This window comes from Patagioenas fasciata, chromosome 8 (assembly GCF_037038585.1).
Source record: "Patagioenas fasciata isolate bPatFas1 chromosome 8, bPatFas1.hap1, whole genome shotgun sequence".
NCBI lineage: Eukaryota > Metazoa > Chordata > Aves > Columbiformes > Columbidae > Patagioenas > Patagioenas fasciata.
The window spans coordinates 28,727,221-28,752,311 of NC_092527.1; the positions used below are offsets into that span (position 1 = coordinate 28,727,221).

A 25,091-nucleotide genomic window follows, 5' to 3' on the forward strand; every position below is an offset into this window, starting at 1 on the left:
GAGAACAAGGCACTAAAAAGGACGTAGAAGTTACCATTGTCATGCTTGTGTTTATTTTACATTTTTTACAAACATCACGCTATTGGAAGCAGCTCAACATAGTATTTATTTTTAAAGGACATTTCATAATTCTGATTTATTAGCCTTTACTTCCTGAGACAGATAGCATAACAAAATTAACTGTAAAACAGGAGTCTTTGTTTGCAACTCTGTATCTTTTTCTTTTTAATAGCAACCAAAATGCCTGAGCTGTCACTTTTATCTTGTTTATGAAATATTCATACCCAGCTTCCTTTCTGCCAACATCCTAGGGACACCCTTGGAAAAGAAAATTATGTATTAAAGGACGTACCCCTGAGAGGTAAAGTTCTAATGAAATGTTAACAGAGCAGCTTCAAACTTGAGTGAGACCCACATTGTAGTAAGGCTATTCCAGCTGATTATTAAGTAATCTATCTGCATTTCTAAAGTCCCCTATTCTCCATGGTACCTACCCTCAGCTTCCAGCTTGAAAATTAAACAGATATCTAATAGTGAAAATCTGCTGAGGAAAACAAACAGACCTATCAGGAAACAACTAATTCATAGCACATGCTGCCCCACTGCCACCCCTAAAAAAGCTCTTCTCTTCTGAACTGCTGACTAGTTTAGTGTTCCCCTGGGGCGTACACAGCTTCTTAATTTGAACCGAATGACAGCTTGGCGTAAAAATCTCAGTCTGTATATCTCACTTGTCACAGTGGAATAAGAATGTGATCAGATGAGGAAGGTGAAGAAAAAGGCGCCACATTGCTTGGATAGCCAAACGATGCCCTAACTGCCCAACCCTGATTTTTGATTTAAGTGACTGCTGGTTTTGGAACCAAAGTGATGTTTCATGGTGCCAAATAACCCTCTTCAACCATGGTTTGAAACACATGGCACCTGCTGTGCTGAATGAAAGGAAAAGAGGTGAAGATGCAGTTTCCTCACCATCCTCTCCTCTCTGACAACCCTCTCCACAGGGAGTCTGTCCTGACCATTCTCTCGATGAGCTTCTTCCACAGCATGCCGTCCGATGTCACCCGGTACCACTCCTTGCACACCAGCTCAGCAGCACACAACGATTTGGCATCCAGGTATGACAGAATGTTCTCAGCAATGTGATCCAATCCCCGAGCTGGGGGAAAAAAAAAAAAAAGGATTATTTGCTGGGGAGACATTGGAGTTTAAAACAACTCCCCTTGCTAGTACAAAGATACCCTCTCTTTCCATCCCTTCTTCTGCACGCGGAGCTGGACCAAATGCACACAAGAGTATTTGTAGCTAGGTTCAGGAGTGAACAGTGTTCTCCAACTTCCTTTGGATATAACACAACAAGTCATTAAAAATAATAAAGAATCCAAGAAGTCATTCCAATCTATTTCGATGGGTTTTAGCACTAGGGGGATATTCTATGGATGGCATTTCCAACTCAGCGACGCAGCCCCCAAAATCTCTCTATATTAGGACCATTTCTCATCTCACTGCTACAGCTGTTCTCATGTTCCAACGGCTCAAAAGCTGTTTTTGCTAAAGCAGTCGCTTTTAAACGTAATGAAGAAAAAAATATATATTCCCAATGTGTGCCCTGAAGGGTAGTGGTACCTTTAGATATGGGGGAGGGAAAGATATGCAGATGCACAGAGAAGTGGAGAGGGAAGGAAAGGCTGTGTAAGGAGAAAGTGAAGCAGGTTTGCTAGTTTCATTTGTTTGAGTGTGTGGAGGAAAAATATGCACCAAAATGATATGATTTGCAAATATTTTCCAATGTGAATAAGAGGTCTGGCTTTGTTTCAACATGGCTGGAGTGTAATGTGAAGCAACTGCCTGGTTAGCACCAAGCAGCCTGATGTGATGTCTGCATAGCTGGGAGCCAGGGAAGGTTATGCTACATTTCTTAACTGGATGGATGTATCCAGTAAAAATGTGCCCTCACCCACTCAAATTTAATCATCAGCAAGACTTCAGCAAAATAAGATGCCTTTTAAATGAGATGTCACATAAATACAGCTTCTCTTGCATGGCTTTTAATGCACATGTGAGACACAGCATCAAGAGATCATCTCACTTCATTGGTCACATTTCAGAGGCTTTGTGAAAGTTGTAGTTGAGACCCCATCAACCCTCAGGTATAATGTTCAGACCAAGCAAAATGGAAGCGTGGTAGATTGGTATTACATGCATCTTCCCTCTGGTTCACATTTGGGACAGAGTTAAATACATCTTTTCTTGCTTTGAAAACAACAGCCTCAAAGACCAGGCCCTGCTTGTGACAGAGAAAGAAAAAGCAGCAAGTGCATTTTTACAGTCACATGTCTATGCTTCTGCAAACTTGAACTGGGTGCAATCAGCTGATTCTGATTAGAGTTCATGAGACACAAAAAGTTCAACCTTTGTTTTCATTAACCAAAAGATCTCAAAATTATCTCCCAATGCAAAAGAATGAGAAAACTCAGCGCGCCTCCTCCTGCTCCTTTCAAGCACCCTACATTTATCATACACTTTGGGTGAGACATTCTGTCCAGCATTTTATGCCTCCATTCATACAGTAGAAAAAGCACCTGAATGATATCGTGCACAACCAGAGAGTGCAAAAAGAGGCCTGACATTTCTTATCTTTATAGATGCAAAATTAGATGTCAACCCGCAAAATAAAAGCATCAGCAGCCTTTATTATGTATTTAATCTGAAAAGATATATACAGCCACTATATAAAATTCTTTAAAAAAATAAGAAAAAAAGAGTGCTTGTAGATTTAGACTGACACTACAGCAATTCGTGGAAAGAAAGCTACGATGCTGTAGTGAGGGGAACTGGAATTTGCAGGAATTCCACAATTTGGTAGGGCAGACAGGGACATCGTGTCCTGCTGCTTTCCCACCCTGACGCCTGCAGCCCTGAGCTCTCTCCGCTGGCTGGAAATGGTATATTTGCTTTCCCAGTCTGTGCTGCTTCTGACATGACCAAAGACATTTAGAGACCCACCAGGACATTTATGAGTATCTGCCTAGAATACCAGGACATTTACTACTATCTGCCTGTGTCATATCCATACCAGTGAATTTATGTCAGCAGCGTCACAGCAAGAAATTATTTTATAGTGGGAACATTCGGCGGCTTTAGGAAGCAGGGCTACATTGCCTAAACCAGGCACAGCAATCTTCACCCACAAGCCTGCCCCTGACCCACCTGCCCTTTCGGCATCAGCTGTTGCACTTTAGATCTCGCTGCAATGAGGTGGTGTAACTGCTTTCGTGACTGTAAGTCACCCTTTGCCACTGATCCGAGACCCTTCACAGAGAAGGAATACAAATGTTTTGGCCTCTCCTCCTCAATTTTATAAGTGGAAGGGCAGAGCTGTTTGGCCTGGCTGCAAACTCAGTTTTATTATGTTTCTTAGGAACAGCACAACTCGCTGAGACCTACAGCTAGCAAACCCTCGCTTCCTTAAGAAAGAGGAATCTCTGCTCACAAAAGGTTTTGCTAAACTGATGTGAAACACAATTAGCCCTTCATTTCTCCATATCAACAAGAATGCTTCAGCTATTTCACACATGAAACCCGTGTAAAAATGACTTTCCTCATAAAAAATGTTAAACAGCTTGAAAATGCTAAGCAGAGACTTTATTTTTCAGAAACAGAACAAAGTTTGTTAAGTACACAGTTAAGCTGTATTTTTCAAACAACCTTAATTCTGCCCAAAGTACTGGGAAAATAATCGGAGCCAATTTTACTCTACACATCAGTAAAGCGCATTCATGACCTAAAACTGCCTTTAATTCTGGTCATTCTTTGGGACAGTGCTAGGAGGACAGAGATAAGATGCCTCATGATTTTGAAGCAGCTTTATTGTTTTATTTACTCAAGTGGGACAGCAAAAGAGATAAAGAAGGAGTAAAAATGAAACTAGAATACTGAATACTTGAGAATTTCAGAAAGCTAAAAAATACTTAAGGAGTTTAGGGGGTTTCGACTATGTGACTTAATTTGAAGTTTTAGGTTCATCACTGTTTCCTAAGCAGTCTCTTATCTTCTCCTTTCCCACTCCCATCATTAGAAACCTGCCTATACTCAGGACATCCTGCATAGACTGCAGAGCCTGTGCCTGTCTAATTCCTTGCCATAAATTTTCTCCCTTAGAGCTACATTCACTAGGACATTAGCACTTTGCAAATATGCAAATTGACGCACATACATTATTTAAGCACATAGATCTCCCAACTATTCAAAGACTCACATTTCAGTTGCCTGATTCCTACCTGTTCTGCATTCTGAGATAGTAAAATTAGCTGCTTCCTGGGTAACAGTGAAAAGTTATGGTACAGCTAGGAAATGCTGAATGCCTCTGAAAATATTTGTAACATTTGCCCAAAATTTTCAGGAAAAGGCCTGTAGGATGAAACTGAGCAAGTGCAAATGAGATGTGTTGGCTTGCTTTGATGGAGTTTTGTGGAAGAAGACCTAGAAAAATTCTGTATGTAACTATATGTGTACTTCCACTTTGGAAGTGGGGGAAACCAATGCACTTTCAAATTACTCTCTGTTTTTCTGAAACAGAACAGCTCCACAATTTATAATGCTGCTCTAAGTACACAAGATTATTGCCACTGGACTACTAAAAACCAGCATAAAGCAGGTACTTAGCATAACTAAGATTTTTTTTTTTTTTTTTTTAATGCTACAAAACCCATTTGATTACTAGGCACAACGAGCTTAAAAATTCAGTGAATCTACATATTCAGCTTCGTAGCAAAACTCCTGTGGTGTCTTTATGTTTTGTACAATTCACAGATAAACATGCTTTTCTTCCATTTTTTAAGCTTCGAATTGAAATTTCATGTTGAAAAACCCCTTCTGAAGAATGATCAAATGACTGGATTGAAGAAATTGTCAAAATTCATCAGTTCTCCAAAAGTATTCACAGAATAAGCTTTTGGCAAGAACCTCTTCCCTTCAACTACCTAGTTAGAGACAACAACTGTAACACCTCTTGCTCAGGCCCACCTCAAACTAAGGACCTACACCATGGGAATACTAATCTATCTATCTATCTATCTGTCTGTCTATCTATCTGTCGAGGTGCGATCTAATGGTCTGAAATAAAAGACCAAAGGGCAGGAATTTGTCTGGTTCTGAAACTTTATTGCTCTACGTATTTTATCTCACACTGCCCCAGTTTTCCCATCTATAATACAGGGCCAATACAAAACTGCATGTACACTACTTTAGGTGTGCTTTCTGTGAGATACACCTCATGTCACATTTGAGAACAGCTGGGATAATATTCTCAATGGAAAGCATTACAGATTATCAGAACATTTGCACCCTTTGTCCATATCTCCTCCATTCTCTATTAGCAATAAACACATAAAATGATGACTTCAGGAAGGTATTTTTTACTAGGAAAGAGAGACAAAGAAATCGAAGTAAAAAAGAAAACATCAGCTGAGCAACCAAAAAGAGTAGTAGTTAATTTTAAAAATTTTCGTTATTCATACATTGTTGTAGGCACCATGAGTACAACTACGTGGCTTTTGATGACTGTCCTTACAATACATATATGAACCTATCACTTACTTCTAGCCAAACCATGGTGGTATTAGATCATGCTTTGAGAGATGTTAGCAATACAAAATAAAATATTGCTACACTTCATATGAGTATAGAGCTTTTTATTCAAAAGCTACCATTTATTTCGCAAATTGACCCTGAAATAGTTTTCTGAAAGACAAGACGGAGAAACAAGTTCCCTCTGCCTGCAGAATTACCTGGCAGTGCAGTGATGAAGTCCCGCTGTAACATGGGTTTGAGGTATGAGTTTATATGTCCATGCTGGTAGTGACACATCTGGGAGATGAGGTGCTCCACAAACTCCACCTGATCAGACTCAGACCACTGTTCAAAATACTTGATGCAGAGCTCCTTCTCCTTCTCATAGCTTGCAGACAGTTTTCTTTGCTTGGGCACAATCATACTGGAAGTGCCATTGGCAAGTTTTGTCTGTGAAAGGGAAAGAGAGAAACAGCCCAAATCACACACATGAAAGGAAGCTCAAGTGGTTTCATGAGTTTTTCAGAGGAGGAAGAAAAGAGCAGGAAAAAAGCACTCTGGTACATAGTCGGCCAAGGCCATGTATCCCATTCGGTGCTGTCAGCCGGAGCGCAGCCACTGCGAGCTGTAACCCCAACAGGACAAGGCATCAGCTCCAGCCAGAGCTGCACGTGGGGGCTCCAGTTCAAGGAAACCTTGAGGGGCAATTTAACATAAACACAATTTTATTTACATCTTGCACACAAGAAAATGCATTTGGATTCCTAATCTACAGTTATCAGTTACTTCAATGCACCAACAGAAAACTGGACTTGTATTCTGGTGTGTGTTTGGTTTGGGGGGGGGGGGGGGGGGGGGCAGTATTTTTTCCCATCTCTGAAGAATGAACTGCTGCTAAAATTCATAGGGAATGAATAAGATGGATGAGAAAAAAACCTGACAGTACTACTTTTGAGTATAAAATTATACCTTAAGAGCAAACCCAGCTAAAATACACCCTGATATTTGGTACGTACTTCTTTCAGTGAATAAAAGATTTTCAACTTTCTGAGCACTGTTAATATCTTGTCACAAGGACTCAGCTCAAAGAAGAGTTTCAGGGACAAAATAAAACACTGACATTTCAATTTACTACTTGATAGCAAGATATATTTTCTGCTTTCTAAACAATTTAACTGGAAGAAAAGTGCACATTTTGCATTGCAAGGGTATCCTTTGTCCAAGTAAGATTAACTGTTTGCTGGGAAATTATTTTTTCCCTTACTGGTCAAATAGTTTGCATTAAATGCTGAAAACATGTGACTTTCTTTCATTGCAATGGTTTAACACTGGACAGTATTATAGTAACAGTCAAATAATTACATCATTTTTATTTACAAAATGCATTTACAGGTTCTCTACTAATTATCAAACAATTAAAAACAAATTACAGATATCAGAATACATAAAATACTGAAGTAGGGAGGCCACATTTATGTTCTATGATCATAATTCCAGGCAACAACTTTTCTTGAGCTTAAAGGAAAAAAACTTGTACCTAAATCTCTCTGCAAAGATATTTAATGATATAAAATAAATGCACAGATCAACTGATTTCACAGGAAAAGAAAAAACAACAAAAGAACCTTTTTTCAGCAAGTGCCAAAACAGCGGGTTATTTAGAGACCACAAAATCTAGTTACCAGAGCTGGGTTTGGAATGCAGGAATTCCTCATTTCTCAGGAGTAAATAATTCCTGTATTTCAATACCACCCCCAGCCCCGAGAGCAATCCTGACTCTGAACCACCAAAAACCTCATAATTTGCAAATCTACGCAAGTAATCACATTTCACTTTCTGAGAAAATCCACCTAAATACTCTTGTCAGCATTTCCAGCAGAGCTGGACAGACTTTCCTCTGGTAGCAAAAGACAGTAATTAGCTGTCATCTGAATTACGGTTTGACTTAAGTTTCTTTGAGGACACAGACCATGGAGGTCACATCAGTGCTTGATACTGGGGCTCAGTGTTTTCAACCTTACTTTTATCCCCACTCCTCCCCGTGAATTTCTGTGTTTGTTCAGTAAGATCATACCAGACAAGGGCTATGATTGAGCTTTGCTCTTTCCTTTGGTCATCACATGGATAGCACTGGGTGCAGGCGAGTCACAGACCCAGTTACCGGGTAGAAGGAAAGAAATATTCTCTCGAGCCAACTTTTTATATGGAGGAATCTCTAAGGGGATGGTGGGCATGAAATCAAAGGTGTGAAAGGCTGGAGTGCTATCAAAGTCCACAGTAGACAACAGCCTGGCAAAAAAATAGTTACCAATGGACTGCACTGAACATTGGTATTAAGGGATTCTGGTCATTTTTGCTGCAGTTAAGTTGCTAGCAAAATAGACATCCCTGTAAAAATGCTGGATTAAGACAGCAAAGAGATGTTGTATTCTACAAGTTTGATATAATTTCATTTTTCATTGTGTTTCCTGTGTAGCCAATCTCACAACAGGCTGTCTCTACAAAGCATTTTTAAAACTTCTGCCTTTTAATCTGAGAGACTGTGAAGTCTGACTAACGCACTGAGCTGAAGCTGACGTGCAAAGACCACAAAATCGGCAACTCCTTTCACAGCTGCCACTGCATTCTGGCCCTTCCTTGCCTCCTGAGCACCCTTCTCCCAGCAGCCTTCAGCTCCCCAGTTACCTCTAAACCATCAGTTTTGGGTATCAAACAGAAACTGCAGTATCTGCAAAAACAAGTAATGGCTTATGTGTGTACAAACAGATGGTTTAGATGGGACAAAACAACCCATTTTGCCTGGATCCCAAGTGAATACAGGCCTCTTGGGCAGGAATAATGACTAAATTAAAGAGTCCATTGACCAACACTTGCTCTGGAAGTCAAACTCTCGATTTGCATACTGGATCTGCTGAGAAAAGCACCGTACATGTCGTAGTGTTTATGTCCAAATCAGTGGACAGGGGAACACTATAGTTTTTAGGTTCACATGCGTACTTTGGCCACATTCTGACAATGTCGGCTTGAGACCTGGTTTGTGTCCTTGTCTGCTCTGGTTTCCCATCAAAAGGAGCGAGGACAAGCCCTGGGGTAGCCAATGTGTGCCCAGCAGGCCCTGTGGTCTATACAAGCAGGGGACCAGGAGGACAGGGCAGACCATGAACACACCAGTTCTGCAGAGTAGAGATAGATGAATTCACAGCACTCACAAATCACTCAATCACAATACATGCTCACATGCCTCCCTCAGAGCATCTGTAGCTAGAGTTTAGAACAAAATTCCAGAATTTCAATTGAAGATTGCCAAAAAACCCACTGGGAGTTCAGTGGAAAAAAAGTCTGTTATTAAAAAAAGCCAACAACGAAACAACAACATCAAGCATCTGTATTATTAAAGCCTTGGGGGGGGAGGGCATTTAGCACCAGTAGGAGAATGGATGTGCTTCCTGAGAAACCCTGATGACTCAACCATTCTGATCAACTGCCTCAAGTTCATGACAAACCACCTCAGAATAATATCAGCAACTATGTCCTGGCTCACAGAGTTATCTACAACCTCTTCCCTTCCCTAGTGCAATAACCAGGCCTCACATGAAAAAGAACGAACCGTCTCATCCACACTTCTAGGGTAAATAACCATCTAAGCGCACTGTACGCGGTCAAGCTTTTTACACACTTCACTTTCAAAAGTGGCAAAGAAGAACAAGCACTAGTAGTCCATCACCTGGGAAGAAATTTAGGTACAAGGGAGCAAACTACTAACTTGGAACAGATGAAGATTTTCTGACTCTCCTTTCACAAGCCCATGTAAGTGAGGGCTGGGAGGTGTCCCAGCTGGCCACAGGCACAAAAACTCAACTGCAGAACAGCAGAGGTGTCCTCCTACAACAGTGTGTCTGTGCTTGTCAGCTGTGCCAAGAAACCCAGGGGACTGAGCACTTCAGGTTGGTACTAGCTCAGGGATCTACGTACGATGCTTCATTGCAGCCCATAATTACAAGACCATTTCTCCAAATGGCTACATTTAACACAAAGCACATTTGGATGCCCAGTGAAGTAGAAGAGGACTAATATATGAAAGGACTTCAATCTAAATAATGGCTTGCAACTACAGGAAGGTGCGATATTTCAACACAGATAAATAAGGCCTGGATAAATCTACTGCTCTGCATATAAAACAAAACAGCCATGGTATATCACAGCTGTAACCTACACATGACAACCAAGGTTACTTCTCTTTTGTTAAGTGTAGGGGACCAAAGATCCTCCTAAAGCACTGAAAAAACCACACACAAGCACAGTTCTCTGATTCTAATAAAGGCATAGTGTTGCCCCATCCATATGAGTGGTCACAACTTTTATACATGTTTTTAAAAAAACACCACTGCAGAAGACTTTGTTAAGGCACTTTCCACAGGGTGGATGAATTCAGATTATTTGTTTCTTAATATAAAACACATCTCTCCAAGTCAAAGAAAAAGAAGCTGTCTCCTAGAATATTGAGAATGGCTTAAATAATGCCAGCAAGGTTTGTGACCTTCTGAACCTTCAAGACATCTTCGTTCTGGAGCTCTGAAGATTGAGAACTTAGAACACCACCGCAAATTTATCAGTTTCTTTCTAGACAAAAGGAAAGGACTTCTCTTCAACATTCCAGTACCGACAGGTCATGCTGGGCTTCTCCCCTCCTTCCTGGGCTCCCTGGGACTACAAGCTCTGACACAGACAGATGTCCTCTCCTGCTTAACTGCAACCGCAGCATTTCGCCTCCAACTGCTTGCACCGCCTGTTGTGTTTAAGTCACTGATCTAGACAGAGCCACCTTAAAAGGAATTTTGGATAGGTCTTACTGAAGGGGAGGAAAAAAGAGGACATAATGTTTAATTATAAGAAATGATTGAAATAGGCACAGACATACCCCGGGTGCCTCTGCACTGCAGCAAGCTCTAAACTTGTTATCGTTAATGGTTTAAATTTCACTGTGCTAATCATTTCAGGACACAAGCCTTTCTTGATAATCTAATGAATTATTCCAACATCCTTCAGCAAAAAAAATCCTCCATGACAGCACTAATTACAAGACGTTTTCCCAGTGCTTATGTAAAATATGACAGAGCAGCAGCTTAGGGAATTGCAGAAAACTGCTTCTAATTTCCACGGAGGAACTGACAAACACCTCTCTTTCATCTCTCCCAGCTCTCAAGTAAGATTTAACTTTCTCATTTAGTTAATTACCGAGTGAGGATCATCATTTTCCCGGATCGGAGCGGCACAGAGCCTTTATCGTGTTAACTTGTGAACTTGATCGATGGCTGCTGCTAAAACTTAATAACTTCACCCCCTGGCAAATTGTAAGATAAATATAATAGGAGAAACTCTGACAGTAAAAACCTGCCAGAAATGAGCGCTGTGTTTATGTTTCTTTGCAGGCAGCACAAAAACAACCGACAGCTTATTACTGGGTGCGTGTTACTTATATTTAAAAGACTCCAGGCAGTTAACTTTCTGCGTACTGTTCAAACTTTACTCACAAGATAAAAGGCACTGGGGGAAAAAACAAGCAATGGGATGACAAAGAAAGGAACCAGGGAGCTGTGTGTCCTGAGGAGGGGCGGGGGGACAAAGGGGAATTTCACAGTGATCGCAAAGCCTCTCTATATCCTGAATATTCTTCAAGATTAACCACATTAAAAATACCCACAACAGTGAATCCAGACATGAAACTGGTTACAGCAGCAGCACGAAGATCGGGAATTTTGAAGCACGTTAGAAGCTGTGTGGGAAAACCAGCAGGATTAAGAAGTACCAATGTGGCAGCGAGATGATTTGGCTTGATGCCTGCAAACCTGCTCTTAGCCAGAAAACCACAGCACAGGTGGCTTTTCCAAAGCTACTTGTGTGGCCATGAAACTGCTCGCTACTGCCCCTGATGAAGCACCACTCAATACCACTCCAATGTAGCAATTTAACAAAAATGGTGAAGCGCAGCTGAGAATGTATGCCAGGCCTCCAACGCTAAAGGCAGAGCTCATATTTGAGAATCCTGTTGAAAGAGGGCTGTTTGCATGGCCTAAAGGCAACTACAGCATAATTAAGAGGGTACAGCTTCAATCTCTATAGTTGGCTTCTTCCTTTTCAGGCTTGTAGTTACCAAATGCTGCAGAACTGATTCCCAGACTGCCAAGGCTAAGCAAGGAGGGAAGAAGTCCTCTGCAGCTTCTTATCAGCAACTTCCTATTAAAGAGCTCCTTTGATTTGAGAACTGGGGGCTGGTGAGGGGGAGTCTCACCATAAAGAGCAGGATCTCGTGAGCCACAGCACCTGAAAGACATGAAAAGGGTAGCCAGCTCCTAATTTTTCTCCTTTGCAGGATTAACCTGCTTTTCCAGTGTTTGACTTGACAGCAAAGCAACAATGCTATGTCATTAAACAACTCACTCCATTTACTTTTATTTTAAAAGCTCAGTTTAGAATCTAGCCATTTCTGTCTGCCTCCATCTCACATAACAGTCTCTGTGAGGTTAACCATGGGTTTAGCACATATATGGACTTACTCACTCAGTACTAAATTAGTTTCCACGCTGCAAAGCTCACTGAAACATTCTGAAAAACGAACATAACCCAGAACTAGATGATCATCGATCACATCTGAGAGTCAAAAAGAAAGCACCATGAAAGAAACCACAGCATCTTTATTATTTATTTTCAAGAGAAAATTCAAAATACACCCTCACACTGAAATTAATAGTCCTCTGGATACCCAAGAAATTAGCAACTTGCCTGTCTGGGGCTCTTAGCTGCTTGTTCGCATCTGGTTTCTAATCACATTGCAGAAAAACATTGATAAAAAAGGATACATCCAGATGAAAGATCGCTGGAATTATGCTGGGCACAGCAGCCCAACCTGCTGCACCTTCTGAAATCCTGGGGTGGCAACAGTTTTCAGAGGTACCATCTAACTAGCTATGATTTGGTGTCAGCCTGGACTCACCTGGCTAAGGGTATTACTGCAGACACAAAAGAAAGCGAGAAGCCTGTTCTGGTTTAGGGCCAGAGAAAGCTGCAGACACCAGAGAAGTAGCACGCTGAGTCTCCCAAGGGACTGGGGAGGCAGGACTGAGCCATGGGCACCTGCACACCAGCTTTACAAAGAGCAGCAGTAATACCATGCTGGAGAAGCTGCTCCCCTCCCACACTACTACACAATAAACAGCAACAGGGAGAGGAGATTAAAAAAACTATTATTTTAAGCTAATACTTAATGTTTCAGACAGACTAATAAAGTTTAATTGTTTGGAATCTTGTAGCTCTTCCTGTAAACTTTCCTTTAATATAAGTCCCCAATCTAGATTTTAAGTGTTGGCAAAAACCTCAAAAATAAAATTTCTCTGATGCCAACAGCAGTTGTGAACTGGGAGTCCCTCTCCTCCTCCACCCTTATCTCCTAGTTGTCTTTGCAAATAAGCACTGATGAGGAATCTGCTTGCATCAGCACAGCACTGGCATATGTTACTTTCCCAAACTATGATCCCTGACCAAATGCATATCTAGACATACGGGGGGGAGGGCAGACACCACCACTCTTAAAGAGCTAGATTTCAAAGTGCACTTTTTATTAGTTGTAAAGTCATCATATGCACATTTCAAAGCAGATCCTCCAACAACAACAAACCACGTACAACGGAAGTCACCAAAGGAAATGCTTTCTTCTCCAGCATGGCTACCACAACCAGAGTTGAACTGCTGGGACCATTACATGTTATTACTGTTAATGGAGGGAAGGAATATGCACATTATCAACTTGGAGAACCAGTCTACTAAAGTCATCAGGTAATGGCCAGTAGCAGCAGAAGGCTCATTTATGGCAGGGAAAGGCATCAGCTATGCTCTAAGCAGTAGTTTCATAGTTTTCTGGAACAGTTGTTTCTGTTTTAAAAACACCCAAGCATGATCTACTGCCTGAGTGAAGTTCCTCTTTACGGGTGTTATTGTTGATTTTGTTTTTGCTCCAAATACTCCCTTAACTCGGAGAGAGAAGCAGTCATAAACAGGTAGGTGGACTCCAGTGATTCACAACATGGCTGAACAGTGAAGAACATATCACCAGGAGCAACACACAAGTAGAGGGGGAGAATAACCCAGAAGACCTGTTATCTACGCTCAGTAACACTACTGATTTTCAAAACACTGTGGTTCTGTCTACGGACACCTTTTATCACCAAGAAACATATGCCCTCCAAGATAGTTTACCCAGTATTATTTTCCATGAGTTTCCTCCTTGAAGATGCATTTTGCTACCAACAACAAAGAGGGCACAAGCGCACCAAATTACCTGGCCAAGGCAAAGGGAGTGATTCAGAACTGGAAGTATGAACATACATGCTGGATATCACATACCATTTCCCAGCTACAGGAGTACTACCTATTTCCAGGTGTACTAGAGAGATGCAACGAACGAAAATGCAGGAACGTTCTGAAGAACCACAAGATTCACGTGTGTGCTTCACTTCCACTGCAAACGGACTCCTTAGATCTGCTGGAAGAGTTGGCTACACAAGCACTCTCTAACCTATTTCAGTCAAAATAAGCTTGTTAGCAAAGATCTGCTACTTAAACTGTCTAAACTGAAACACCTCATCATAACTGAAAGCAGGTTTGCAGTTTTGCTGACAGATCCTGGAGGGCAGCAATGTGCAGCAGCCAGACGAAGGCTGAGTGGTATTCTTTTCCATCAACACGGCTATATCTAGAAGAGGACATCTCACCAGTTCACACTGACTGCTAGCAATACTACTGCTGGTAGCAGCCACCACAGAGGCAGCTGTAAAAGCAAAAGTCCATGAAGCACTCTTGCACAGTGTCAGGTCAAAGCTGGTCAGTGGGGCTGTAGCCAATATCTTGACAGATTTGCCCCATGGCCTCCCATAACCACTACAGAGAACCCCATAATTCTCACCCACTAATGCCCACTGTCTTCTTGAGATGAGTCGTTCTCCTGATCTTGCAGTCAAATGTTATCTTACTGGCAAACTGGGGTGATTCCCATCAAAGGCTACCAAGATTGCTAGGGGAGCTGGATGTGTTTGGCCTGGAGAAGTCTGGGGGCTATCTACTAGTCTTCCGCTACCTCAAGGGAGGTTACAGAGGAAAGTGAAACAGAGTCTTTTCAGAAGTGCCTAACAACAGAATAAAGGCAACAGGCACAAGCTCTAGCAAGCAAAACTCTGGACATCGAGAGATTTTCGAAATATGAGTGGACAAGGCTCCAAGCAAAATGAGCTGGCTGTGAAGGCAAGCCTCCTCTGAACAGGCAGTTGGACTAGAGACCTCCAGAGGTTCATCTCAACTTAAAGTTTCCTGTGAATTTATATCTTAAGATTGAGTTGGTCCATTGTTTCATTGGTACCTGGCAAGAGATTCAAGACCCAAGGAACAGACTCCAAAAATACAAGCTAAGGACATTCTCTAACGAATTCTGCATCTTCAGAAATTGCATTCGGTTTGGTTAGGCCAAATACCATTGATGAGTGAAAATACATAATAAAAGAAAGGCAAGAAACAGTACCCTTTGCAACAACAAGCAACCAGCTATGACCGTAACAGCATGTCAGGAAGGCGAACTCCGCGTCACAGCTCACCAGACCTTCTCCCCATCACCTGATTCTCAAACTGCACAACCCAGAAGCCCAAGTCACAGACTGCCACACCAGAGATTCCTCATTGGCTATGCTCAGCTGCCAATAATCTTGCCGAAAACCTCCTCACACTAAAGGAGGAAGGGAGCCTTCCAGTATTCCACTCCCTATAGAGGATTCAGTGAAAGTGGAATTGTTTGAATATAACATCTAAGCAATATAAAACGCCCAGTAAACTGAGGCAGAATAGGATTGCTAGCCTCACTTGGTTCTTCAACATACTGTATTTTCCACATAATGTTCTCTCCCTCAAAGGCATGATTCTACTGTTCCTTTTAATGAGATTCATAAACTGTGAAAATAGTATAGATCTACCTGCCTTTCCCCTTCTACAAATAGAGACTGAGTTTTCCTCTTTTCATCCCACTTCTGAGAGTTACTTTCCTGTCATATCAAGAATGTAATCGGTGTGGAGCACAACATGTGACAAATTTCTTCCATTCTCATGCACTGATGCATCTCATTGTAAATTTATCTAAAAACCACCAACCCTTTCTTTAACTTCTACTATAATAATTGGCTAAACATCTAAGAACCAATTACACGCTGAGGAAAGTCCCTTCTCCTTCCAACAGTTTTAGATATATTCTCTTTTGAATATCATTAGGCCTTCTACTGCGAGAATTATCCTCCTTTGTGAAAGGAAGGGAATATTAGACTTTACCATTGCATGCTATGTGTTAAATATCTCTGTGATACCTCTCACTTGTTTTCTGTATTTTCAGTCAGCTCCCAATAGCCTGTATTAAGTCTGGTATTAGTGTATTCTAAAACACACATTTGCATCTTCTCATCTAGGAATAGCAATTTGGGATCATGCCGTGAAAATGTATATGCAACCTTGTGATACAAAATAAAATTAAACACTGAAAGAATTCAATGTTTTCTACCACAGACCGAACTACAGATGCACCATTCACAGCCTGTTCCTTTGATCGAGGGGTTAGAGCTCCCTCTAGCACTCTCGGAACAGAAGAGCCATAGATGCTAAGCTGTGACTATCTGGTCTCATGCAAAGTGGTCTGGGGTAGGGTTGTCCATAATTTTTATTTGATTTACTTTTTGCTGTCACATGAATAATTAAGAATACATCCACTAGTTTATCTGAAATTCAGGAGAAACAAGTGTCAGGAGAAATTCCCTCTACAAACAATTAAAAACTCAGATTGCTATAATTAACTGATCTCTATTTTAAAATGTAATTTAGGACCAGCTGAAGGATTACCCCATCAGCTGTGTGTACAATATCAAATGTAGCAAGAAATTAAGTGAAAAAGTTGTTGAAATTTTTCAATTTTCACGTCATTAAAAAGGTCTTGCTACCTCACCCTTCCTTGCAGCTGACAAACATCCCAATGCAGCTGACAGGCCGCCTGCAGTTGCGAATTATGTGTCTATTGCAGCATTAAATATTGAGTAATGCCGCTTAAGTAAAACTCAAAAGGTGTAAACCTGCTGAGTTCTGCACAATGCTGAAGACAGAGAAGTATCTCACGACAGAAAGAGTGTCAGCCCTTTTTAATCATAGGTTATTACTTATTAATTCTTGATAAACTGAAAGCTGGCAGTACAATGTAAAAAAGAGAAAGGAAAATGGGAGCCAAGTCTTTTCAGTTTTACTCCTAACTCTCCCACTGCCTTCTTGCGCTGCCACAGGCAAGTCACTCCTCTTCATTTCACAAGTCTATCTGTTAAACAGATGTATCCTAACACCCTTCACACAGAGGCAAAGCACAGCTTAATGCTGGGAATGTCTTCAGAGACCTCTGCACGAAAGGTACTCGGTGAAGGCAATGTCACCAGGTGACACCCCACCACACTCTACACAAGCGCAAACTTCCCTTCAAATGCCAGCAAAACCATTTGTCACTTAAAATCTAAACAAAACACAAGTTAGAAAGGGTATGGCTTCGACTTCACCATTTAGAAAAAAATGCAGCTGTACTAATCATGTCAGCAGCTTTCCAAAGCAGGATCAGAAGTTGAGTGCTTTACGAAAAAAATTTACCTTGAGTTTTCTCAAACTGAGCCACTGCATCCAGGCACCACTCCCAAAAATCAATACAACTGTGGAAACAAGTACGCACCCCTGAAGGTAAGCACCCTAGGGAGGGTGCGCTTCAGTGAAGTTCCTTCAGTCATCACAGCAATTTCAATATTTAACCACCAGAGGACTTCTGAACATTTCTTGGGTTGAGGAAGTTTGCAATTTCAATATTAGCAAGTGACAGAGACCAAGAAATACAATAGGATGTGTTAGGCTATGTTTCCACTTCTCTGACAAGTCCAGTAAGAAAGACTAGAAGTAACTAGACCCAAGCAGATGACAGAAGCACCTGACAAAAACTTCCCAGCATCGCCCGCTGGTGTCCTACAGTCCCAGTCGACAGCTGTCCTTGCCATTCTGGGCCCAAACTCTGTACACAGTCCTGCTGCTGCACCCAAACCCTGACACACAGAGCTTCCCTCCCGCAGTACAGATGGCATCCAAGGCCGTTCCTTTCATCCCCTTAAGAGGACTTGGAGAAAAGTGCTGGCAATGACTTCTCTCTCCCCACACCTCTTGCATGTGGCAGGAGAGGATTACAGCCAGACATCTGACCTGTCCAGCAGGAGCGAAAGGACATCTGAAGCGAAAGCAAGACCTCTGCAGCTGCAGTGCTGTTAGAGATGCCAGCAACCCCTCAGCTGTGTGTCTCCTTGGGCTGACACTGCAGTCCACCTGTTCTCCCCTGTATCTCCGCATAGTTGTGGCTTGGAACCAACTCAGAGATAGGTAAGAGAGGTTGTGCTGACTGAACTGCAGTAAGACATGGCATCAGCAGCACGTCCCCACACATGCGTGCCCAGGTACTGAAACTTTCCAGATCTCTGATCACTTCAGTGTATTAGAAGCAATATATCTCCCATCTTCATTTAGGAAGCAGTTTGCAAGTAGTTCTTGTGCCTTTTTTACTTCCAGACTGTGTAATTTAAGGAGGTCATTGATGCTATCTTGGGAGACAAAGAGCGGCAGCAGCTAGTGCCAAATGTAGCCCTTTTCATGCAAACACGCTGCCTACTCCAAGTGTTGGCTTTGTTTCTGGGTGCAGTCAGAGACTCTGAATTGTAAGTAGACATTCTGCATATGTAAAACTTGGGAGAAGCAGGTACCTATAGCAGGGGAGGTTAACTGGGACTAACAAATTCAATATTGCCCCTGCTCTGAGCAGAAGGTTGGACCTCCTGAGGTCTGTTCCAGACTAAGAGACTCTGTGTTTCTAACCTCATATTCAAAGCTCATCCACACTTCCCAGATTCGAGGACAGAAAAGCAATTTAGATTTTGACTGAAGCCAAATTATAGTTGTGTGATGCTGATGTATTTCATTTGTCGTAAGCAAAATGAAATTCTTTTTAAAAGATACTGTATAGAGAATTATTTTTCAAAGGCTTTTTTGGATGCTAGATGAAGATCTGGATGTTCATAATGCAAGTGACCTCAGAGTTCCTGACATGGAGGCACTTTCGCTGGAGGAGTTATCTTCAAGCCACCACTGACTGGGAAGATCAGGCTGTGACCTGCTGGGCAGTCAGCTGTTTTAATGAGGAACTCTGCTGTCTCCAGGGACAATCATCTTATTGTGCCCATAATTAAAATAAAAGATACATGGCTGACGTTGACATTGTCGCTGTCTTCTGCTAGCTTCTGCCTCTGACTGACCAGTTATCTGGGTATAGGTTGCAAAGGGTACCTGCCATTCTTCGGACCACAAAGAACAAAAGCTCAGACATGGGCCATATGGAGCCCAGTATGACACCAAATCAATTCTTATGACCAGTAGGATCAAAACTTGTCCTGCCAGTCAATGGTGATCTATCTCAAGAGATAGAATGATGGATCACAGAATGTTAGGGATTGGAAGGGACCTCAAAAGCTCATCCAGTCCAATCCCCCTGCTGGAGCAGGAACACCCAGATGAGGTTACACAGGAAGGTGTCCAGGTGGGTTTTGAATGTCTCCAGAGTAGGAGACTCCACAACCCCCCTGGGCAGCCTGTTCCAGTGTCTGTCACCCTCACTGAGAAGTTGTTTCTTCTCATATTTAAGTGGAATCTCCTGTGTTCCAGTTTGTACCCATTACCCCATTTCTTATCATTGGTTGTCACCAAGAAGAGCCTGGCTCCATTCTTCTGACACTCACCCTTTACATATTTATAAACATTAATGAGGTCACCCCTCAGTCTCCTCCTCTCCAAGCTAAAGAGAGCCAGCTCCCTCAGCCTTTCCTCATAAGGGAGATGCTCCACTCCCTTCAGCATCTTCGTTGCCCTGCACTGGACTCTCTCCAGCAGTTCCCTGTCCTTGAACTGAGGGGACCAGAACTGGACACAATATTCCAGATGCAGTCTCACTGCAGACCCAACAGCGCAGCTCCCATTTCTCAGCTGATAACTTATCTACGCAATCCATAAATTCACATTTCCCTGACCCCACCTTCATGGAAACTACAAGATATATTTTAGGGACTAGAACTTTTATATATGTATTGATTTCATTAGTACAGCTAAGGATTTATAATCTCTCTAAAGCAAGTTATATACTGTAATAGTTTATAAATGATTGTTTAGCTATTAAAAACTTAATAGGTAAACTTACAAAATTACGTCTTTAAATAAATGTTCTCCTTGCGTTTTTATATTATTCTTAAAAAAGTTTAATGTACTTACATTTCACAGATCCAATACCATGTTGCATTACTTGAGAAACAAAGTTATCATGTATCACAAGTTGACTCATACTATGTATATGAAAAGAGGACAGTTAAGATCAAATAAAAACTTTGAATCTTCCCAACTTCAAAGTGTTTCACCTATAAAAAGATACTACTGTAATTTTTAAGCGAGGAAGGATTTCTGGGGAATAGTAATATTGATTATATAGCTGGAAAAACCATACAAAACCTTTAGATATATGAGACTTGCTATTAATTTTTCAAACACACACAAAAATCTTTTAAGTTAAATTGAGTCTGAAAATCATGACCCAGTGTAACGTGGTTTTGTGTTTATTTGGGCTTTTTTGTTTGTACTGTTGGTTTTGTTTGGTTGGGCTTTTTTTTTTGTTTTGTTTTGGTTTTGTTGGTTGCTTTTGTTTAGTTGGTTTGTTTGGTTGTGTTGTTGATCGGTTGTTTGTTTTTTTTAAGAAGAGGGAAATTTTAAAGGAAATGTTGCTCGTGTTCTGTCAACAGCTAGCAGACAGTTTGTTAGCCCTCATAGGGCAAAGAAAGAAATGGATAATTGGAGTGAGTAAAATATAGTTTACCTAGAGGTAGGACAATTCTAACATATAATACAAATAGGCTTTCCGTGTGCTGGACAAAGCATATATATTCTAGGAAGTGCACAGCTATAGGGTCCACAGAGTCCAGCATTCAGCTTGTGGCCATTTCAGGGGAAATGTTTTGGGAACTTTTGCTACTTAAACACAGTCTGGTGTGTGCTTGGTTGCCTGAGCATTTGTTTCTATCAATGTGTTCCTTTCGGTTGCGGGAGCTCTTTGAAAGCTACAGGGCAGGGTGAGAGAGAAGGAAGGGTTCTGGGGAAATTTCTTTCTGTATAGGCTCTAATTACTTAATGATTTTCTTTATTGGATCCAGACTAGGCTGGCTTATCCATACGACTTGCCTTGCAGCAGTTTGTATATGGATTCAGGGTATCTTACTCAAAGATGAAAGCTGCCTCTCTACAGAGGACTCCTGGCTGGGTGAGGATGGCTTTAGGTCGCAGAAGCCACTACAAGCTGTATCCTCCTCAGAGCACACGCATTGTCTGAGAACCTGGCTGTACATCAAAGCCTTTGTGGTGGCCTCAGGCCACTGCTAGCTTTACAGAAGTAGGTATCTAGCTCTGTGGGGTTCCCTTTTGTGTCAGTCCTAATGTTCGGAAAGTTACATTAATACAAGGAGTATTTTAGAGAGAGTTTGATAAAGGGGTGATGGTTATAGAACTTGTGATGAAAATCAGTGGGAGTCCAGAAAGTGAGCACACACATCTATGAAAAGAGAGATGAACTTGCAGTTAAAGCAGAAGACTAGACTGTCAGTAAAGCTAGAGGACAACTTTTACTCCTGGTTCTCCTCAGCTTTTGGTCTGAGCCTGGCTAAGATGCCCCTTTTCTCCTTTGTTACTTTGCAGGGTGTTGGCAGATTTATGTTATTGCTCCCTAAGCCGACAGAGCCTCAAGGAGGAGACGCTAAGTAGTAACACAGCTCTGATCCTGAAAGATGGTAGAGAAAAACTTGAGTGATCAGGTAAAAAAGGTGAAGCAAAACATCCCAGAGAATGAATTTTCCCCCAGCGTGCTGGGGAGTGAATGTACTCCAGTCTCAAAGCAGCTCTCAAGAGGTCAGAACAGAGAGACCTGCTTGAGGGAGTGGGAAGAGAGGCAGGAAAACCGCACACAGAAAATGCAGAATACGGACAACTGAATATGAAAAATATGTGAAATGCTTCAAATTAAATTAACAGAAAATAGGATCCAAAAACCAACCAAGAACTTCTAACATTGATAATATCATCCACTTGCAATACCTAACCAGAAGCTAGAACAAAATAATCACATTAGGTTAAAAAAACCCTTAAGATTAGTTGTATGTTCATTTTAACATGTATGTAAACATTAACAATCCTTAGGCTGCCTGTTAATTCACATGTGGCATATTTACACTATTTATGATATTACGCCCCATGCTGGGACCATCCCATTACAGAGTCACGGTAGTGGCTCCATACTCAAGGTGAATTCTGCAGCACATCACCTCTTCCCCATTGTTCCCTTGCAGTAAGATTACTTTTAGGCAAGAATTTACCATTTGGTTTCAACCCACAAGGGAATCTCCTTGGGAACTGGCAAACTGATTTAAACAGCTGTGGAATAATTTAGTGGGTTTTGTGTTTTAGTAAAGAAGAACAAAAGGCTTTGAGAGTTTTTGGTGGTTTATGCAACAAGAAGAAGAATGTTTGGGTTGTAAGTGTCCACTTTTTCTTAGACTTTCCCCTTGCCTCCCATAGGGATCATATTTGGCTGCAAATCTGACTACAACCATTGGCAAGTGCAGCTTTCCCAAGCCGCATGTCTAACACAGCCTTTTAGAAAAGCAGACGGACCTGGAGAGAGAGAAGGTGCCAGAGGAATGGAGCCCAAATCAGCATCAGGTATGTATAAACAAAAATGACGCTGAAGTACAAAACATGCTTCAACAGACACCATGTTTCCAGATCCCCAAATGTCTAATAAGGAAATGTTAAACAGCATTATCCCCTTTTACAGATGGAAGAACTGAGATGGAAAAGCAGAATATGACAAAGACAAAAGATGTAAAAAAATCTGGAGCCATAATTCCTAATCTAATATTCCTCCTGTGAAGCCTCATTGCTTACTATAAATACATTATTTATTCCCTACATGTCAGTTGCAAAAGTAACTTTTGAACTTCTCGACAGAAAAAAAAAAAGAAGCTGTGACTCCAGCACTGACCCCAAGAAACACGGGGAGGATTAAATTAGGTTTGTGAAACACTCAAACTACAGGGGAAACCCCCAGAAGGAAGTTTGTATTTCCATATTCTGACCAGAGCTTGAAAGGCACACAATAAATACAGCCCTGGGCGCAAAGCAAACACCACAGACAGAATAAAATAAAATATTGAACAGCTGTTTGTTAAATGAATACTGTTCATCCCACAAACTAAACTTTATTTCTGCCTCAGGCTGCTGGGAATGGGGAGAATCATACTGAGGCCAAAATAAAGTTTTACTTCAAAGGGTTAAATAGTAGCAATGTTACAAAAAATTGAAACCATTTCTTATAAAGAAAAATATTAGGCAACCCTAACAGGTAGAACTGCAAGCCTCACTAATGATTATATGAGAAATACAACTGGTTTAGATAGTACAAAAGGTCTGTGACTTATCAGGTTAACTTTTTTGCAGAGATGTAATGTCTTACAAGCCATAAACTATGTGGATATCACAACTACTCATTTTTAAAGGAGGGGAAGGGAAGAGAATGGCAAGGAAAGTCAAAATACCACAGTAAGCAAAGATGGTGAGATCTGCCTAGAACTAAAACCAAGTAAAACCGCACCCACACAACCCTTGCTTTCCAGCTCATCTCTTCACTGCTCCCCACCTAAAGGCAAGCGATGCAAAGCTGAGCGGGGGGTGACCTCACAGCGGGGCCACACGAGCAGCCTGGACATCTGTGGGTGCAGCGCACTGGTTTTTGGCTCCTCTTGCAAACTGGTAAGATTCTACTTGCTTTTCAGTAACAGAAAGCCTGTGTCTTGAGCAGGAACATGAAAGTAGCCCAGACACCGTGTGCAGAATGACAGAGCCTTCCCCTTCAACCACTACAACTTCTTTGGGGCTTACGGGGAAGGAGAAAAGTATTGCCTGAAAAACACTGTGCCGAGAGCAAGGAAGGGAGAACATGAACTGTGTTAATCAGAAGTAGCTGGATTGCCCTGCACTGCAAGCATTAATATTTTGTAATATTTCTTATTTTCCTTCCCAGAAATCACCCCCTTGTATCACTCTTTTTTACACATTATTTTTTTCCTTTACAAAAACACCAGTTTTCCTAAGAATGGCACTGAGATCTAACAGTCATTAATTCCTCTATTTTCAGAATATACTTGAGAAAACTGCAATTTTATCAAACCTCTAGGAAAAAAAAAGACCACATCAATATTCTTAGCAATTACAGTCGCCAAATCTTTCAAATCATAATTTGTTGTTGATGTGTGAATAAACTGACAAATATTGGGGAAAAAAAACTATTGACAAAAAGACAAAAAACAACCCCAAAACACAACAAAAAGAAGCATTAGGAAATCAACACAGTATTTGATCTCTCTCTTTTTGCTGCTGAAGCCACATGGCATGCATAGTATTTTTAACTGAGGAGTCTCATTTCAAATATATGCCGAGGAATCTTATTTCAAACATATACTAAATAAGGAGGGGAGTAATAAAACAGGCAGTCCCTTACTCTAATTTTATCCGTCTCCCTCCTCTTCTTTCCTTGATGCAGTGAAACTTTAAATCCAACACCAAATCCTGTCTCTCTTTTTATTTTTTTTTAAACAGAGATCAACATTTTCCTAAACGACCCCCGAAAGGACCTACTTCGAAACTACTCATTAGTAACAGCCACGTTTGCAATATTAACCTGGATGTCGCTGTTTATTAAGATCTTTTAAGGGGTTTAGAATGAAGACACACTGCCGGTGTACAGGGAGCACAGAAGGGGTAATTTAAAACCCATGTTTTTCCTCCCCCTCACCGAAAACATGCCCAGCATTGTGCAGCTGTGCTGCCAGCTTCATCACTCCCTCCATCTCCACTCTTGCTAATTAAAAGGTTGATCACAGAACAATGCTCTTCTCATTAATTTCAGCTTTCTGATTGGGCAGGATTCCCGCTCGCTCCGCCTGATCTTTTCCACACTGCTGAAGTTAATGTGACAGGAGCCCGAAGATGGATTACCCGCTGCCATATTGCCCATCACCTCCAATCAGCAGCTATCTGGGTAAACTGATTGTTCTAATTTGCTCTCATTATTTTTACAATATCAGGAGAAAATAACGCACACAGCTCACTGTCAAAGCCGTGAAAATCAGCCATTAGTTAAACTCAGACACTGAGTGGCTTTATTAGAAGCACTGCAGTTTATTGATGCACCTTCGGTAAACTAAGATAATATCTGCCCTCTCGAAACACACTTTTTTGGGTGTATTTATGTTGAAAGAAAATATTTATTAGGATATTTTTGGAAATGCTCG

The 25,091-nt window shown here is 41.3% G+C and overlaps 1 protein-coding gene across 9 annotated transcripts in view; it reads right to left on the reverse strand.

Moving 5' to 3' along the window:
- Positions 1-25,091, reverse strand: part of BTRC (beta-transducin repeat containing E3 ubiquitin protein ligase) — a 114,388-nt gene that overhangs the window by 18,623 nt on the left and 70,674 nt on the right. For all 9 annotated transcript variants that reach the window (XM_071812090.1, XM_065843886.2, XM_065843884.2 and 6 more), the window contains 2 exons: positions 5,790-6,021; positions 973-1,159 (listed from right to left, as the gene is read on the reverse strand). In XM_071812090.1, coding sequence (XP_071668191.1) covers positions 973-1,159; positions 5,790-6,021 — 419 coding nt within the window. The remainder of the gene's footprint in view (positions 1-972; positions 1,160-5,789; positions 6,022-25,091) is intronic.